Consider the following 20,699-nt stretch of genomic DNA (forward strand, 5'->3'; position numbering starts at 1 on the left):
TCCTAAGCACACTAGGCAATTAACTAAGCATTTCTGGACGGCAATTTCCAAGGAACAGCCAGCGTAGGGGCCTAGATAAACTTAGTTGCAAGACTCAGCATGTTTTAAACAACATAAAAGATTAAAGTTCAGGTTTTGAATTACTAATACACAAAGAAGCATGCAAAATCACTATCAAGTGAAGAATTACTCATTTTACAGGTATAGCAACCAGAACAGGTGTTCAGAGGCCTAGTCACGTGAAATTTTGAAATTTTATCTACTTCATATGTATAACCGAAAATATTCTGGGTAGTTATACATGAACTGCAAACCGTGGTGCAAAGCATTCTCAGATAGCACTTGCATGGGGTTCAGCTACATACACACACATACATACATATGTGTCAGCACGTGTGTGAATCCTATTATCTAGAAATATGCACTATGCACTTTATGACATTTGGATCCACTATAAGCCACAATTCAAGCCATTTAGACAGATCTTGCAGTTCCAAAATCATACAATATATATATATATATATATATATAAGGATAATCAACGAAGAGATAATATGAAAGAGCAGGTAAAAGAAGTCGTCATACTCCAGAAAGCATCTGCTCTCCCTCCACGCCCCATTTCTATGCAATTGAAACCTGTTTGTCAGTCATTTTTAAATCTTACAACTACTGTAATAATTTACACCTTTTTCAATAGAGAATAGTTTAATTGTTTCCAAATCAAGAGAATATCTAGCTGCTAAGCTGTCACATGGAGACTTCAGTCGCACACCCCACATTGACAGGACTCAATTCTCACACACCAGGACACTAAAAGGACATATCAAACAAGTGTTGCCTTTCTGTTTTTTTCATCTTGAATGCCTAAACATATATATATATATATATATATATATATATAGGCATGTGTGTATGTGTATATGGAGTGATCATTGATTCAATAAGGGAAAAAAAAAAAACTTAACCCAGTTGCAAGCTCGAAGAGGCCAATGCCTCACCCATTTGGAGGTTTTACCAGGGCCACATCCAAAAGATGCCCCCAAGCCCTTTTGTTGCGCTTACGAAGTGCCTTATGTCTTCCTCAAAGAGGGCATGTCACCCTTTGTCTGGCCAGGTGGAAGCTAGTGGAGATGTGTAGTTCTGACTCTAGTAGCTTGCCCAGAATCGCACTGTGAAGTGTGAACTAGGGATCTCTTCCACTTTCGAGACTTTGTGGGATCCCCCAATACTTCACCACACCCTTCACAAAGAGTTTGGCCACTCGTTCGGAGTGAAGTCAATGGGTGCCAGCATGGAGGTGGCATACTTAGACTAGAGAACCAATCTACTACTATCAAGATTGACCCAGGGCAGGAGACCTTGGGTAAGGCCAATCTTCTATCCATAGATATGCATGCTCATGGCCTTCCAGGGACAGGCAGTGGCTCCACTTCCTTGCTTCTGGTGTTCCACCTTGTCTTGTTTGAAAGCAAATTGTATGTTCCAAAGCCCATGTTACTTAGATGATCTCTCATTTTGCAATATTGTGTCTTTTATCTTTTTTAATTTGTCACCAATTGCATTCTGTTTTGTACTCTCCTGAGCAATGAAGGGATGTGAGGGTATAGTGTACTTGTCTGTGTAGTCCTAGACTCCTAGTGTCCTCTCTTGGCAGTTGGCCTTCTCTCAAGGTAACCTAAGCCTATTTGTCAAGTAAGGGGAAACTTGCTTTGTCACAGAAAATAGATCTGAAAACCATTCCACAGAAGCATCAAGTTTTTTCTCTTTGGAAGTGTGATTCTTAGAAAGCATTTTCTTCCCCAACCTGGAAGTGCCTTACATAACCTTGAATTATAGACTCTAAACTACATCTCCTGGACTCACCAAAACAGCAAAAGCACCCGAATCGACACAACTCAGGTGTGGGTGTGGGTGTGGGTGTGCCTCCAACACGGCACTGGCTACGGTCAGCATGCATCCGTTATGGTCAAACTGCATCAAGATTATTTTTGTCCTCTTTTTTATTTTTATTTTTTTAGAACTGATCCTTCTATTTTCCATTTTTTTCTGTTTTGTTGTATCTGTTATACTGATTTTAGTATTTTTAGTGCAGACTTTTGCAGTTTAATATTAGACGGTATAATAACTTTATATATTGCATGTGCTATATGGTCATATATGTTGTTGTTCTTTATAAGTTTTCTTAATCTGGGAACATGTTTTCATATATATTAACACACACACACACGCACATATACTGCTTATTCTATACATGTGTTACCAATTTTGTTAATCAATCTTATACATGTTATATGTATTATATGTTGTATATTTATACAGTTATAAATTTATAATACTAGATGTGCAACAGCTACTTGTTTAATGTCTACTTATTTTTTAAGATTGTAAAATCTGAAAGCAGAGGCTAGAGTATGCATATTACATGTAAGAAACAGAATGCTACAAATTTTGAAATCTAGGATGTGACTTTATATATATATATATATATATATATATATATATATATATATGCACCCTTGCTACACATGCACCCATGTTTTTCTGAAATTTGCCATACTCCACACCCTCACCCATGTGAGATAGACTCTAAAACATTATATCCATATTAAATACAATGCTATTGTTTATATGTTAGTTTCCCAAATGAGGGGCCTTTAGACTTCAATTTTTATTTTATAAACATATGCAGTTACCCAACTTTATTTTCATAATATTAGGATATCCCTGATCTATATACATATGAGATATGCAGGTTCCTTTTAGCTCAATTATGAGATATCCAGGTTTCATCCACCTATAAACATATGAGATATGCAGGTTTCTTTCCCTTGGTTTTTAGTTTTGGATGATATTAATGTTAGTCAGAAGTCAGAACTACATTTCTGGTATGGATAGGTTTTAAATTATCCTCCTAATATTCCAGTAAAACTGTAATATATATAAAGACATGATTTTCCCTTGATGCCCAAAATATACACATTGGTCATCACATTATAGGTTAAGGTTGGCACAAATGCAAAGCAAGAAAAACAAAATAAGTCAATAAAAGTGTCCCACAAACATCCTCTAGACAATCCAACAATGAACAGCATTTCCCAGAAAGAAACATAAATTAACATAGTAGAAAGCATATAAAAATGAAGGATGGGGGCAGCATATTATGAAACTGGATATTATGAAAACCAGTGCGGCTATTAAAAAGAAAACGAATGAACAAATGTTCAAGCAGTAAAGTACGGGAAGAAAAGAATAAACGAGAATCACTACCGTCGTATTGGAAGGCTATATTATAATAGGAACTCACCAACTTAGCAATCTCCCTCCAAAAGTGTGGCGAAGGCCTGGTTATCAAGTAAGCTCCTTCAAGTGCCTTTTGTTGATCTTGTGACCAGCCAAGAAAACCAAAATTTTCCAACAGAGTCCCAGATTTCCTCCTAACAGAGTCGTCATGGTAACCGTGTTTAACTTCTGATTCCACACAGCTTTCTTTTTTGTGAATTCCATTCTCTTCCCTCAACCTCTTCTTCTCTCCTCTCTCGTCCTTCATAAGATCAGAAGAAGTGTTCCTTTTTTCCTCCCTGCTCCTCCTCCGTTACGCATGAACTTCCCTGAAACAATATCTGTCCTTTCCGTGCGTTCTCCCGCTGCAGATTGCTTACTGGAATTCTTCGTCTCATTGTTCTCATCCAATTTTCCACCTTTGTCGTCACCCGTTCTGCCTTTTTATCAGCAAAAGATTATATACGGCTACACGTTGCTTCCCTTATACCCTTATTCACATGTTCTCTCACATTCGCGCGCATCACCGTGACATTTCCTTCATTCTCCTTCCCATCTGCATCGGAAATAGCATCAACGAATCTTGGGGGCCTTATCTTTGGTGTATTACCAGAAGTTCGGAAATTGGATCTCTGAATTTCATCCGGTGTAGCAAATTTAGGAGCTTTCCTGCGAGCACTTTGGACTATACTCCTTCACCCTGGTCTGCACTAACTCGCAGTCATGGACAACATTCCTCTCTCTCTCCTTCTTTTCTTCATCATAAGCCCCATGGATGAATCTCGGGGACCTTCTTTCTGGCATACTGCCATAAATTTCGCTGTTGGATGGACGGCTTTCATTGTGTGGAGCAGACGTAGGAGATTTCCTAAGAGCAAGCTGACTCGTTCCATTGCGATTACCTTTCGCCTCCCTCTCCCTCACCCTCCCTTCCTTCAGCTTCACCACATACGGATGCACCAACCCATCACCGTGGACGGTATACCCCTCGTTCTCTTTGTTTTCTCCCCGTGAAACAGCAACAATGAACCTGGGAGACCTTCTCTTTTGAATCTTATCAAGCAAACCGCAATTGGCTGCCGTCGGAGTTTCGATTCTCGGAGATCTTCCGAGGGGCGTATTTGCCAGTTTCTCGGCATCGGCTGTGTACCCAAGGTTGGCGTCCCTCCCATGGAGTGCCTTAACAGATCGAGAGGGCCGTCTTCGGCTGGTGCCGCCGGAGACTGCCGCCACCGTCGCGGATTCAACTCCTTCACCATCAAAGCTACCAGCTGAATGCGGCCCGCTGCCCAACCGAGCGGATCTCCTTGGGGTGCAGTATTGAGCAACCGCTTTCCTCCCTCTCCTTTTCGTCTCCGCCATGGTCATGGCAACGACATTGAGACAACCACCACGCCAGGACAGAAATGGCGCCATTTTGAAATCCTTGACGCGCGCCTACGGCGGTTCGTCTCGTTTGTGCGATTCGCTTCGCTTTTCCTGACCGATTTGATGACGAACCTGAACCGACTCTCGAGGATAATTTTGTTAACTTCTTTTGTTCTATCTAGTGCAAGTCAAGACCCTGACATCATTATCCAGTTAAGATCCTGACTCAATTTTGGATACGATGGAATTTCAAATAATTTAACATCTGATGAAGAACTCCGATTGAATGCAGACTTAATGAAGATTTCAATGTAGATAAATATATGACTGCATTCGGATTCAGATTTGGATTCGACTGAATTTAATTTTAAATAAATATCATATATTTAATGTCTATATATTTTGAAAATCAGTTCTTAACATATTGCAATGAGGTTGCATTTACATTTGCATCGGATTCACATTGTGAATTTGGATTTAGATTCAGATATGGTATACACATTTTTTCATTTTCCTTTAACTCCACATTCAAATTCAAATATGTAAACATCTTCAAAAGCATATATGGTTAAGAGCGGCATAAGCACTTTCAATAAGTCTAAATTACACGAACAATTATGCAACATTTAAATAAAAAAAAACTCATAAACACTCCAACCCGTGAATTTTGTGAAGGGCATCTAAGTTTCACCAATATATTGCCATATTATTAGGTTCTGAACCAAAGCCAAAAAAGGTTTGGAAAAGCAAGCATATCATCAATAAAGGGTACCAACCTCCTTAATTGCCCTAATGAGTAGGGGTGGAGTTAGAAATTTGTTTTGTTGGGGAGGTGAACTCTATATTCAATATTTTGATAGGGGTCAAAATATAATTTTTCAACATTTTTATATATCTTAAATTAAAATTTTTAAAAATTACAGGCAGCATTTATTAATCTAAAAACATGAGGGTGGGCCATGGCACTTGCCAGCCCCCTGGCTTCGCCTCTGGTAATGGAGCATTTAGAATTTGGAGCTTTTATGGTTTTATTAAAAGCACCTGTTTGGGTAGCTACCATGATGAAGAACCAAACTTTGATGTTCCATTAGGCAATTTAGTTAAGTAGGTTGGCGCCTTCTTTTGATGATATGCTTGCTTTTCCTAAATCTTTTTAGTTCATTTTGGACATCCAAATGTCAATATGTTGGTGATACTCATGATTCACTCACAAGATGTCCAGAACTTGTGTGGATATTGGTGATGATTTTGTTCTTAGAACTAGATTTGAAAAGTCTATGTATGGCCCTATGGGGTCTGAGGGATGGAGGCAATGGGGGTAGGGGCCCGGCCCTGGCCCCCTTTCGAAAAATAAAAAATAAAAATTTACACATAAATTTTAAAAAAATTCTTTTATTGTATATAAAAATTTTGGAAAATGATTATTTTGTCCCTTGTCAAAATTTTGAAACTATAATTCAGCCTTCTATTTCTGACTTCCGCCTCTCTCTGAAGGCTGTTCCTGAATAATTCAAGTAAAACAGCCTATGGTGATATTGGAACGGTATCACCGACGTCATTAATTGCACTAGCGATATCCTGTATGTCTCTCCATTGTTGCATTAGTTAGAATGTGCCACTGAAGATGGACGTTGGCGGCATGAAGCTTCCGTAGTAGATGCTTCATTGTTCCGGTGAAAACCTGTTGAGGGATAGGCCCTCATCCATTTTATTAACAAAAAATAGAGATATATACAAAAAAAATCAGATCCTTGTGAGGATGATTACATTACCAAAATGAAAGTTGACTGGGATCCCAGCCAACTTGTCCCATAAAGCATTCTTTATATCCCCTATTATCGGAACACAAACACAACATACTACATACTTCCACAGAAGGTTGATGGTACGCCAACTTCAATTTGCTGATAAGCCTCTGCACGTGCAAAAGATGTCTTGCCCTGTCTGTGGTACCTTTGATGACTTTGTCTAGCTTATCTTTCCAAGCCTCATTGTTGGCTTGTACAACAATGAGATGCTCAGAAGTATTGATCTTCTCTAGACATTTGTTCAAGATCCAGTTCTCAGAGAATGCTCGCCCTTCTTTCGACCACGAACAGACTCCAAACATGTATTCTCCATTGTAACATCTAATCAGTCCTGCAGTACGGTTCAAACCTTCACCATGCCAAGATGCGATGTGGATGTTATAACTAACTCCTTCTTGGAGGCTCCAATCTGCTGCCATGATGCCTTGGCGTAGCCAGATTCCCACTTTTTGACTGTCCATTCTATTACGATTAACTTTTTTGTATTGTTCTATGCAATATTCTCAAAATATAGAGCAGTAGTCACCAACTATATGTTCCTGTTCATGTTTAACCTTGTTCCTCAACTGCCATAGGAACCATATGGCCATGTGGAAAGTTATTTTCCATTGCCCTCCCACAGTTTTCTTCTAAATTTCCTTCTAAACCACCAAACAAGGCATTGTTTAATGGACGGTTGGCGAGAAATCTTTTGATTGAATTTGGCTGCAATGAATTGCCATAAAATTTCCGACTTCGGACATCCAAAAAACAAGTGGCTTTCATCCTCCTCATGGTTTTGGCATAGAACACACCTAGAGGCCAACTGCATCCCTAGTTTTTTGAGTCTGTTTTCAGTCATGGTTCTCCCATAACATCCAATGTAGACTGTCCAAGTGGCCCTTGGTAATCCATGTTTAACCCATATATACTGTTGCCACTTTTCAGTTTCCTCATGCAGCCTGATGGCCTCCCAAATCTGTTTCCGATTGATTGGGCAGGAGTGCTGATTAGCCCAGACGAGTGTATCAGCCTGATTATCCACCATGGTGAGTGTCACAATATCAGGCCTCCATCTGTTCACAGTATCACGCAGCGCTTGATTAGGGCCATACATAACCTCTCTAACAGTGATTCTAGTATTGATAACCTCAAGAATTGGGTCATTAACATCAATCACCGCCAACTGTCAATCCAAAATTTGGCTCTTGTGCCATCTTTAATTTGCCAGCAGACTTTGTCCTTGATTTGCTTCCAAGATTTAACTATATCTTTTCAAATGATAGAACTTTTAGTGAAAGACATATCATGCCACAAACCATGTTCCTTGAGGTATTTCTTTCTAACATAAACTGCCCAAATGTTGTTGGTGCTAAGCGCTCTACAGGCTAGATAGGCAAGATTTGCTATATTAGTGTCCTTGATCCTTCTCATGCCAACTCCTCCTTCGCTCTTCGGTAAGCAAAGTTGATCCCATTTAACCAAATGTGTTTTGTTTATGTTATTATTGCTAACCCAGAGGAAGTTAGCACACAGGCTTTCGACTTTTTGCATAAATTTAAGAGGTAGTTTATATACCATGCCTGTGTAAGAGGGGATAGTGGATAAGACATACCTGATTAAGCAAATTCTGCCTGCATAAGACAGCAATTTGTTCTTCCAGCTGCCCAATTTCTGATCAATTTTAAGCAACAATCCAGAACATTTATTTTCTACCAACCGTTTGTTTTGAAGAGGTACTCCAAGATATTTAAAGGGGAGTTGCCCATCTTGCCACTCCATAATTCGAGCAGCCTTGCTAAGCTCTACTGGGCTGGTGTTGATCCCAATGATAGTGCTTTTATCTTTGTTTACTTTGAGCCCTGAGCAGTTTTCCAGTTCTTGAAGGATACCCTTGATGGTCTTCAATGACTTCATGTGATAGGCTGCGAACATGATCAAGTCATCAGCATAAAACAGAGAATCAATGCCAGACCTGTCTTTACCTATCGTGGGCAGTTTAACTTGCTTATTGTTAATGACATGCTTCAGGCTTCTCGTGAACATCTCAGCAACAATGAGGAAAAGGTACGGAGACAAAGGGTCACTCTGTCTTAAACCCCTTTGAGGAAAAAACCAATTTCCTTCCTTGCCATTGAGGACTACTGTCATACTGACAGTTCTAACCAAAGTCATCACTTTTTGTATCCAAATGGCGTCAAAGCCCAACACTTGCATGGCATTCTCCAAGAACTCCCAAGACACTCTGTCGTAGGCCTTGCTGAAGTCAATTTTCACGCAAAGTGACTTGCTCTTCCTAGCTTCCATAGAGTGGATCAGTTCCTGAGCTAACAAAATACTGTCTTGGATGCATCTCCCTGCTAAGAAGGCATTGTGGTTCACATCAATAATACGACATAAGATAGGTCTCATTCTCCTGACCATGATACGACTCAAGAATTTGGTGGTGCTGTTGCAGAGCGAGATGGGCCTAAAATTCTCAATATTATGATCACCTGGAATCTTAGGAATGACGACGATATGTGTACGGTTGACCTTGCGAACCAGCCTACCATGAGCAAAAAAATCTCTTATATAAGCTTGGATGTCTTCTTTAACAATATCCCAGTTTTGAATGTAGAACTTGTTTGGGAAACCATCAGGGCCAGGCGCAGAGTCAGGGTCGGCACCCTTAATCGCCTAAATGATTTCCTCTTCAGAAATAGGGGCTAATAAACTGACATTCTCTGCTGCAGTGACTGTTATCCCTTCCCGCATCTTGCAAGACAAACGCCCTGTTTCATTGCCTCTACTCAGTAGGTGGCTTAAGTGATCATGAAAGGCCTTGCGGATGTTTCATTGCCTCTACTCAGTAGATGCTTCATTGTTGGCAGTAATTCTTGTAACTGAAAATGAATCGCGGATAAGCTTCAGCGATGATGAAATCATGAAAGAGATTATCTACCCATACTTTGAAGATAATAGCACTTAGATACTGTATGGTTGTGTCAGATCTCAGATCCAAAACTGCAACTAAAAGGTATGCATTGTAAAATCTTTAATTTAAACAAGTTGAGGATCCTAATATCATGGATCTTAAATCACATGTTACATGTAAAAAAACCGTTGATTTAAAGTCAGATTGTAGGGGGAAGTAGGGAGAGAAGGAATGTCCTACCTTAAATCCACAAAATTGTTTTTTGAGATCCTGGTGACCTCAAATCACCGTGGATTTCATATCCCTGGTGAAACAAACACACCCTTTATTGACACTAGATCTGCACCGTTAAACATTAGCAATGCTAAAAATGCGTATCACAAAGTTTACCCTTTTTTGTAATCACTTGATGAACATAATAAACATCTCTTGGAAGCTTCAATTTGTAAGCAATGAAAGTACCTCATAAATAAAAATCATTATCATTATGAAAGAGTGAAGTATACAAGCAGAAGACCAGTAGATAAAATTCTAACATTTATGCAACACATGAATAACGCATCCATACATGTGGTAGACAATTAATTAGAACACCCATTGTTACAAAAATGTAAAAACAACAAGACAGGTGAAAAAACTGACGTAAGTCTGTATAAGATTTGAAGTAAAAAAAAAAAAGTATGTCGTCTTACAAAGAGATACTTATCCTCATCCCTTTTTACTATATAAATACCTAGCTGCCTCGAGAGCATAATATTTTAGGATCACATGTATATTTATAGCTACCTTAGGTATGTAGGAGTAGTTCATTCTACCGTCTAGCTAAAAGCAGAAGCCTTGACCCTTTTTCTCATCCTTTCAGGGCATTAGGTTTGTTTTAGTTATCTTGGGATGATGCCCACATTATACTTCAACCTTTATATCGATGCCCCCCTTTTGCATTATAGGGAATTGATGTCACATGAGCTCGAAACAGAGACTGGACACCTATGAACCCTACTCCATTCATTGGACATACTCCCTTTGATGTGAACATAGACTACTCATCAAAAACCTTTATCAGAAAACAGTCAAAATGAAATTTTCATAACAGATAACTCATCTAAAAAAGGTAAAAGGAATACTTGCATGTGATAGTAAATGGCTAAAATAGATCCTTCTTCTTAGAGTAGAAAATTGGGGAAGTATCTCTAAGCACCTTGAACAAGCATGGCTGCCACAGAATAGGCAGTGGGGCCATTGCCTGTTTGGAAGTCGAGCAGGACATATAATTGATGACGTCACCTCTAATGAAGCAAAATGGTACACACATTTGCCATAATCGATATAACAACTAATTAATAATTGATGATGGCACCTCTAATGAAGCAAAATAACTCACATTTGTCATAACCAGCTTTTAGGGGATATATATATATATATATATATATATATATATATATATATAGAGAGAGAGAGAGAGTTGAGCTCTGCCACATGATCGGCTACCGAGATGTAGCCCATGTAGGCCCTACCTTGGCTCCGCCCTGAGGACAACCATTTCGACTTCATGTAGCTTCCCTTAATGGGCGGCATGTAGAGACCACTCCCTATTATCGGTCCCCAAAAAAAGCATGGAATAAAAATTCCATGTCGTCTGTACAGGAGAGTAAAATTTGTGGGTTAATTGTCCACCATCAAACATGACACGAGCCACGAGCCGGCCGTGGAATCTGGAAGTTTAATTCCAATCCACCAAGCCCAGCATAAAAGGACCAAGGCAAGCAAAATCGAGCCAATGAACTGTTATCGAGTACATTCATGTCATGAACCAACCAAGCCGAGCAGATCTATATAATCTGCCAAGTAAGTATTGTCAGTATCGATTTTGGTCCTACATATATCAATCAGTCAGTTGGCCCAATATCATCTGAACGTGATTGGACCACAGTGGCCTATTTTCTTATTCTAGAAATGACAAAACCAATTAAGTTAAAAAGTAAAGAAACCCAGAAGATTGGAGCCTCAGAAGGCAGCACACAACAACATTAACAAGACTTCGCTAATCCTATTTTGGAACAGACCTACTACGAGCAGCGTTATTAGATTCCGATCCCAAATCTGAATATGTAAAAAATTTATTAATTATACGTGTGTAAAAAATTGTAACCAACAAGCATCTAACAATTCCAATTTAAGATCTATAATTTTATAATTTAAACGTAAGTTTTGGGCTTACCCTACCTTGATTCCAAAGACCATGGAAGAAAGTAGAAATGTACAATGAGAGTGACTCGAATTGCATATTGTTTGGCTAGAACTTTATTCGAACTCTATGAGGCCAGCTCAAGCTCGAGTCAATAAACCAGCTCCTCTAGTGTAAGCTCGTGTCCCAAAACAAGAGCACGACTGTTTATTTAGCTAGACTAGATGGTTTCTAAAACCATCAAGGTAGGGGCCTCTAACACCAAGGACGGCCTTGCAATGGAATTGACAAATCCACTTGATAAAACTCGGGCAATGTAGCAAGGCCGCGAGGTGAACTGGCTTCCAAAACCGATCTTTGATTCCAGAGTCGGTCCTACTAGTAAGGGAAGGGTGAACACGAGCCGAGTCGAGCTCGAGTTCAGCCAGCTCAAGCTTGGCTCGACTAATGAAATCTCGAGCTCAAGCTCGAGAATGGCTCGATGGAAGTAACTCGAGCTCGACTCGATAGTTTCGAGTTCAGCTCAAGCTCGAGTCTAAGGCTTGATAAGCTCATTTACAGTAAGGGTGACAGGGGAAGGTCGATGTGCAGAGGAAGAGAGAAGAATCTAACTTTAGAATAAATACAAAAATATTTCCAGAGGACTCTACGAACAGAAACTCTTGCTCACTCCCATGAGGGTTTTTGAAATGGGAAAAGCTCAGACTCTGAAACCCTCACCCGCTTGAGCAATGGGGTTTCAAGAAACCCTCGCTCGCTCAACCCTTGTCAAGCGTGGGTTTTTAAGGGTTTCAGAAAGAAAAACCCTTTGAGCAAGGGGTTCAAGAAACCCTCGCTCGCTTGAGCGATAGGGTTTCAAAAACCCTGTTTCAGAAACCCTCGCTCAGGCAAGCGAGGGTAGCACGGAGAAACCCTCACTCACTCAACCCTCGTTGAGTGAGGACTTTTAAAACCCTCACTTGAATAGGATTTTCAAGCCTTGGGAGTTTAAGATTGAGAGAGAGATTGAGACACAGTATAGCACCTTGGGCATTGGCTGATCTACAGCAGAGGAGAGCGTTTTGCAGCCTCACCGATCGCCCATTGTCGGTGAGACGGTGCCAGCCTCCCATTTTGATGAAATCAAAGAAAGTGAGGAGAAAAAACACATGTTGAGAAATGAAACTCAAAACAAAATAAGTAGTAATTGCATTTTGCTATTCAATTTTTACGAGCCGAGTCAAGCTTAAAAGTTCGAGTTAAACTATGAGCTTGAGCTCCACTCGTGTACTTAAAACAGCCCACTCGAGCTCAATTTCGAGCCAACTTAAAAGACGAGTTGAAATATGAGCGAGTTAAAATATGAGCTTGAGATCCACTCGTGTACTAAAACAGCTATTCAATTTTTACTCGAGCCTGAGTCAAGCTTAAAAGTTCGAGTTGAACTATGAGCTTGATCTCCACTCGTGTACTAAAACAGCCCACTCGAACTCGATTTCGAGCCAACTAAAAAGACGAGTTGAAATATGAGCGAGTTAAAATATGAGCTTGAGATCCACTCGTGTACTAAAACAGCCGACACCCTTACCTACCAGGCCGGTTTACTAAAAGGGGAACCAGTTAAGACATTGATTTTTTTTTTTCTGAAAATAAATAATTAATTAAAATAATTCAGCGCTTAGAAAACGAAAAAGATCGACAAAACGATCACGCTGCCTGCCGCCCTTTTATGCAATGAGATGATGTGATACGCATTGGACTATGCTGCATGCCGACGCGGTTCAGAGCGCATGTGCAGCAGGAGATGTCAGTCCTGAATTCCAAGACATCAATTCGAAGGGGAAGAGACATCATCATCACGTGTACTAAGCACGACCGGCTCATTCATAACTACCCCAAAAAAAAAAAACAAAGCACGCAGGAAAGATCCACCTCAGGGGAACCAATGCTAACCCGTTCTAACACAATCAACGCGCGGTCGTTGCAATCTTTGAAGGGAAGAAAATATCAGGAATAAATAACAAACTTCAAAGGATAGTGCCAAGACGCATATAAGTGCCACCTCCAGTCGTGGAAGACCCGATAGAACAGAGCAGAACATACTTTTTCCTCGCTGGTAAAGTAGACAACAGACTGGCCTTTTTACAGACAATGTTCGGTGAAAACAACCAAGGACTCGAAAGCATACAATATACCTAACGTCTGTACTAGCCAAGTTCGTTTAAACATGTCTAACTAAAAATTCAGTTTCAGGCTGCAATAATAACGTAGCATCTAGCCCACGGACCATCTCCCAGCACATGAGATCCTCCGCGGTTGGACACCATCATGATGCCCATAGTACAGTTAATCGCAGACTCAGACAGGATTTGGACTGTCAAGTAAATTCCGCAAAAGCTAGAGTCCACCCAAACTCCCGTCGACCAGAAGACAGCATCCATGATTCAGATGCTTCAAACTAGTTCCTGTTACGGCATTTCTCCATGGCCCTAGGAGCTGTAAAACAAGAGTTGAAGGCAGAATGTCAGATTTGCGTCCTATAATTAGATTATCAAAACAGAATTAAACATCAAATACTTGAGAGAGGGGATCAAAGCACTCAAATTTCAAAACAAGTACAATTTCCAAATAGCTACTAAAACATCCTAACTAAAAGCAAGAATAATTTCAACTCTTCACAACTTAAATTGAATCCCGTGCTCAAAATGATTAAGAATTTAGGTTGCAAACTTAGACCACCAAATGGAAGTATTATGTGATGAAACAAGTCAACTATGACACCTTACCATGTCAAGTTCTAGCCTTCTAGGCTCATTCAACGTGATGATGACATCAGGTTGAATAAAAGTATTCTATTATGAGATCGGAAAAACCAACGAAAATGATTGATCATGCATTTCTCAAAATCCCAATGGATTGACAAACTGAACTAAGAAGAGCACGTACCAAGGCCAATGGCATCAGATCCCTTCATAATCCGTAGCCGTCTGCATGAATCAACAAACATACTGCAGAAAAGCACAATAGTTCAATCAACAAGAAATTCAATCTTCAAAACTCGGGGATACTTGACTCTTTAAGGACAGTTACAAATTTCACAGCTACATGGAAACAAATATGTCTTAGCCTCAAGAAACGTACTCCCAAGGCACATCACCAACAAGCATCCAGTCGCCATCTTTATCTTCATAGGAAAGCACATATTCTGATCCATGAAGAAGATCCATCAACTTACTCTCGCTCATAAGGTCTCTGCCTGGAACCCCATGAGAACCACACTGACCTGAAACCAAGCAGAGCAAGCAGTAACTAGATCCCACACCAGAACATCATACAACAGGACCGAGAGATTATTCCATCTTTCAAACTTCATGTCTCCGAAAAACCAAGGCAGAGAAGCAATCACAAAGATAAATAAATAGCCCAAGAGATTTTCTGATCCATACAGTTTCCATAACAGTTGAAAAAAATAATTTAACCTGGAAAACAAGAATACCCAGACAAAAAATGTTATAGAGGAGCTTACCAATTGTAAAACAGCTGAACATTTTCTCCAAAGCAGATGACAGTTCACCATAAGTTGCACATGTTTTAAGGTCGACTTTCCTCAGATATGGAGCACCATCCATGCTGACCTTGACAAACAGTGGTCCTGAACCCGGCTTTCCATCAACCTCCTCATTAGCTTTTGAGCTTGCAGCCAATGTGTTTTTACGGTATGACCTGATAGGAGGCCAACCCACAACCTGTGCCCTGCATTTGATAGGCAGGTCAAATGAAAAACCAGTGGCAAACAAAAACCAGTCCAGTGGAAAGCAGCAAACTGACAGTAGACAGATTTAACAATTTATAAATTTTTATAGAAATGGCATTTATACTTGGCAGCAGGAGCCACAACGTGGTTGTTTGCAGAGCCAATTTGCTTATTGCTGGAGTCCTTGGCAACATGAGGCCTGTCCAGTGATATCTTTGGAGAGACGATCTCTTTCATTATAGGAGTAGCAGATAGGTCCTTAACATTAGTACTCTTTGCCACAAGATTACTTGCTGAAGCCCTAGCTCCAGAATGTTCTAGACCACTTGCCTGCCATGGCCCAGTACCCTGCTTCATACCAACAGAAGTCGTCGTCAATCCTGAACTGCCAGTGAACTTTCCCTGTGCTGAAGTCTTAATCTCAGTATCAGAAATTGCACTAAACATCCATTTTCCCTCCACACATATATTGCCTTTGACCTCTGTAAACCCATCCATGGCATCAGAAAACCCTCTCTTGTTTCCAGACACGATGTTTTTCTGAGAGGTTGGATAAAGGCTGTTTCTCGAGTGTTTCTCTTCACTTGTTCCTTCCTTTACAGGACCCAAAGGGAAGAGGTTTTTCTCCCCAACCTTAACATTGTTTGACAGGGTGAAGTCGAGATCCCTTACAGGAGACTGTGAACCGGGTAGGCCAAGCCTAAGCTCTGTCTCCTTCAAGTTCATGCTCTCGTCCTTTGCATCCAAACCAGAGGTGACCACAGAGCTATCTCCAGAAGAAGAATCTGAGAGCCCCATGTAGTTATGCTCGGTCAATTCAGGGCTACTCTGGCCAGTGCTATCCAGTGAAGCAGATGGAACTGGCAGATGGACCTTGTTAGGCCCCTCCTCTACATGGCCAAGTGGGGATGACATTAAGGAATATCCTGCAGTTTATCAGTCAGTCTTACCTGCATGTGAATTTTAACCAACCATTAGTTAATGACAAGCTCCAGGTGTATTCAATGGACATTAATCCTCAATCATCTACGAGAATGATAAGATTTATATTTCCCAACATGCACTTGTGGAGGGTGCCTTCAAGAAAGCCACTAGCAGCAGGAAACACACACATGATGTTCCGAAGGAAAGCAAGGTGGATGGGTCATGAGAGAGATGATAATTTCTTCCTCGATCAAATTTGACAGCAATATCAAAAAGCAACTACAAGAGGTAAAATCTCATACAGATGACTGCTAAACCATGCACAGGAAGTTAGTTCCTAAGGCAGATATATAAGAGGCTAGTAACTAACCCCACATTTCTTTACTTTTTATTCTCTATACTCTAAAGGTAAGTCTCATTACCCATAATTCACATTCAAGTAAGCCAGATGCCAGGACTACGTTAAAAATTAATTTTCTTTCTTTTCCAACACCTTCATTCTTAATGCTTTCACACTCATCATAAAGTTTCATCACAGAGACACACCAAGATATTGAGCATGCTAGTGAGAAACTTTGCCTGTGGGGAGAAGACTAATGCTGAATTTGCAAAAAAGCTACAAGAATCAAATATACAGAAAAAAATCTACAAAGAATCAAATCCTAAAAGAGTAATGTTCAAGGATTTGATACAGGTGGCACATTCAATGTGAATTGCTGAGTGCATTATCAGTAACTAATATAGCAAATGAATGTTACGTGGACAAAGTGTAAATTAATGAAACTGGAGATAAGCTTGCCACCCACATAAGCTACTAGAGGAAATCTATCCAGTATAAGACATTAAAATGAGGCCCTTAACAGATGAAGTAATGAAAACTTTAGAGAAAATACAAAAGCAACAAACCAAATCTGAATGTTAACCAATGTTGTTAAATGCGACGAGGCAAAACGAAGCATTATTAAGCATGGTGAAGTAAACCGAGGCATAGCGAAGCATGAGCATTGGGATTAAAATTGTGAAATATATGATATTCATAAAAGTAATGACAAAAAATGAAAAAACAACCACTATGATAACAAATAGGTAAGTAAAGGGCGACGTGAAAAAACATATTTAACCCATGTTAGTTGCCATTTGCTTTTGGCTGCAAATTGTTTTGATTCGGTGGCTTATCCATGTATTCAATTATTAGTATTATTACTATTATTTAAGTTTCCAAAGTTTCTTTTTTTTTTATTTTTTGCCTTTTCACGTGATTCTTATTAAGTTATTGCAATTCAATTTTCCTAGCTCTCTGAATCAGACAGATTGATTTGATTCAAAAAATTGATTTTAATGACATTGTAGCAAACTATGTGCTCTAGAATATCACAAGAAAGCTCCATTTACTTCTCTAAGATCATTCACCAAAACACTAAACAAACAAAAAATAGACACCTTTACACGACTCTTGAACAAGAGCATAGACATATACAATAAGCAACTAGACAACTCAAAAGCACTATAGCCCTCATGCCTTGAGGTTAAAGACAACGCTTCCAGTCTCATCTCCAACCAATTAATCAGCAATATGCATCCGGTGAACAAGAGGTCTACCAGGACGACCTTTCTGTAATACTATTTTGGTATTCACGACCTTCACTGTCAGCGTACGACTGCTTGTCCCAGGTCTGCGCTGATCAACCTCGGTGAAACTAGGTTTCAGTTTCCTCGTTTCAGGTTTTACTTGCCACATTGTGAACAGACAAAATTCCTAGTTCCATTCGTAAGAAAGACACGTCACATGCAATGCCTTTACAGCATCATGAACCAAAAATTTAGTGACAATTATTGAAGCATGATAAACAAGAAAAGTGGAAAAAACAAATCAAGTACAAAAGAATCTAACAGTTGAAGTCGTCTGAGAAAATATCAAAGAGGAAAGTGAAAAGGAGGCAAAAAATCATGGCAGCTCCATGCAAAAGTCTGGTTGATGGAATTAAGGCTTCACAAAGTAGACTCCTGCTATACATTTAAAAACACCAAGGACAAGAGTGATTACAAATAAAGAACTAATCAGTTCATCAACCAAATGGTCCAAATCTAACCACAATGGGACAGCAACATAAAAAAATAACAAAAAATCCAGCAGATGTGAATGCCAAATTGATGCTTGAATTTAAAGAAAAAGATGCCAGTTTTAAGAAGAGGTGCTCGATGGAAACAGTGCGGTGTTCTTTGCTCAATTGTTGATCATTTTTCTCGATTATTTTCTTTGATTCGTGGTTCTAACCCGACTTTTCACAGCTTGATAGCAAAAGCTCCAATTTGTCAAGCCCTAAAACTCTGACTTTTGCATCCAATTCATGAAATATTGCTGGAACTGGTGAAGAACACATGCCTGTGGAAGCCAGCAAAAATCCATTGAAATTTGATGAATTGTGATACCAAAATCTTCTATAACAAGCCTGTAACCTTTCTAGCACAAGAAACCCGATCCAATCTGGCAGAGAAACTCAAATTTTACTTTGAAAACATGAAATTACAACCAGTAGCAGAAGCGGCGGTTCTCCAGCAAAGATCATGAGAGCTAGATAACACACTTGAGCACAGCCGTGAAGGAGGCATTCTTCAACACAGAGAGAACAGAGAGAGAAGGGTCCCAGAAAAAGGCAACGGTGGGAGAGACTCAGCGAGAGAGAGAGAGAGAGAGTAATCTCCTGTTTAGTGGAAGCCTGAAAGGCGTTTAAAAACGTTTCTACAAGTTGTTTAAAGAGGTGAAAAAACGGTGCACTTCACACCACTTCACACCTCAGAGAGCATGCCCTTAATAACGCTGCATTGTTAACGATCACCACACAAGCACCTAATCAGATAATGTTGCGTAATTGCGCATAGCTGTCAGACAATGAATTTTTAGAGACAGCAGGCAAAATTAGTCACAAGGACAAACACCCAAAGATAAAATCCCCCAATTGATCAATATGATAGTAATTTTAGAGCCTACAAGGAAAGACATTTGCGCAGAATAGATTTTGCTGCTTTAACCAAAAAGAGAGTATATGCTTTAAAGAAGCAAATATGGTCCCGTAAGAGAAAGAAAGAGGATTAAAAGCAGAAACGGTAGAATCGTACAAATCCTCCAAGGAAAGCAGATACTTTTTCACACAAAACTCATAAAACAAACCAGATGAACACGGAGTAGCACTTCTCGCTCAGGAACAATTTACAGCTCAAGTGCAACTCTCAGAAAACACCGGACTCCTTCTTTACTAGTTAGAATACAGAAATTGAGAACGAAAAACCAAAGAAAAGAACGAAAGAAGCTTAGCGGGGACTAAAACCGAGACGATTCTGAACTGAATCTTGTTCAAATGAAACAGAAAGCAAGCAAGGAGAAATACGAAGGCAAGAAGAACGGCAGTACTAAAAATTTTATTAAGCTGAGCAACAAACATGAATTTTATCTTAGAATCCACAGCTTTCAAACTCTCACTTGTCACAGAACAGAAGAAAACAAACAAATATAACCGAATTAACCCAATAAGAGGGAAAAATAACTAACAAAACGTGGCGAAAAGAAAACGGGAAACCCCTGAGAAAGAACACGAATTAAAAAAATTAGTCTCCGCACTCTCACTGCAACTCAATTGCTCATCTCCATTCCGCGTTGATTCACGACGCAGACAAAAGATCGGTCTTACGCCTTGTGAAGGGGGGGGGGGGATCAGCATTTTCGTCTTCGATTTTCAGTCAACTAAAAACCGGAAAAAACCATTACAGAGAAACAGCTTACACAGAACGCATAAGGTTGAACAATTTCAATGAGATATGAAAAACAGAAAGAAGAAAAGGAAAGGAGAGACGATCTAGAGTGAACTGCAACTCACCGCAGCGACCTCTGCAGACGGAATCTCCGGCGTGTGCAGATTGAAAAGGGATCGGATCAAGGTTCGATGCTTCACACGAGTCGTATGAACCGCAAAAGGAAGCACGAAGAGATGAAAAAGCAGGGAAGAACAAAAATGAGGCGAAGGAAAAAGGAAAGAGAAAGAGTAGTGTTACGAAAAAGAGGAAAGGGTAAGAAGAAGAAGAACAACAAGAAGAAGAAGATACCGGGCGGGCAACTAGGGACCCTCCATTTGCAAAGCAGCAACAGCAACAGCCACTACAGTTCTTCTCTCCCTTTCTCTTTCCCTTTCGGTTCTCCCAGGTCCTCTCTTTTCCTTCTCCTCCCTTCTTCCCCCCTTGCAACACAAACGGAAAAAGGCAAAACGAACAGAAAACTCTATCCGGACGGGGAAGGCCCTCGCTTTTATACGTGGTGCTGCCTGGAATATCGACGGCCGAAATGCATCCCCCAACCGATCCATCCCGGCTCTCGACCGTTCATCTTCAGCGAATCACCAAAGCGTCCTCTGGGTTCGCACAATCACCAGAGTCCCCAAATGGTCCTCACTCACTCACCTACAGGGGATGGCCACTCCGGCCAGCCAGCCAGGTAACAGGTCCCCTTTTTCCCCG

At 40.1% G+C, this 20,699-nt stretch overlaps 1 protein-coding gene across 1 annotated transcript; it reads right to left on the reverse strand.

Moving 5' to 3' along the window:
* Nucleotides 1–13,600: 13,600 nt before the first annotated feature.
* On the reverse strand, nucleotides 13,601–20,484 carry LOC116252678 (auxin-responsive protein IAA9). The gene is made up of 7 exons (XM_031627111.2): nucleotides 20,292–20,484; nucleotides 20,066–20,134; nucleotides 15,394–16,219; nucleotides 15,042–15,268; nucleotides 14,657–14,798; nucleotides 14,462–14,523; nucleotides 13,601–14,011 (listed from the first exon to the last, which is right to left on the reverse strand). Exons 3-7 carry the CDS (start codon nucleotides 16,182–16,184, stop codon nucleotides 13,974–13,976), a joined length of 1,260 nt encoding a protein of 419 aa, XP_031482971.1. The 5' UTR covers nucleotides 16,185–16,219; nucleotides 20,066–20,134; nucleotides 20,292–20,484; the 3' UTR covers nucleotides 13,601–13,973.
* Nucleotides 20,485–20,699: the final 215 nt, after the last annotated feature.

This window comes from Nymphaea colorata, chromosome 4 (genome assembly GCF_008831285.2).
Source record: "Nymphaea colorata isolate Beijing-Zhang1983 chromosome 4, ASM883128v2, whole genome shotgun sequence".
Lineage (NCBI taxonomy): Eukaryota > Viridiplantae > Streptophyta > Magnoliopsida > Nymphaeales > Nymphaeaceae > Nymphaea > Nymphaea colorata.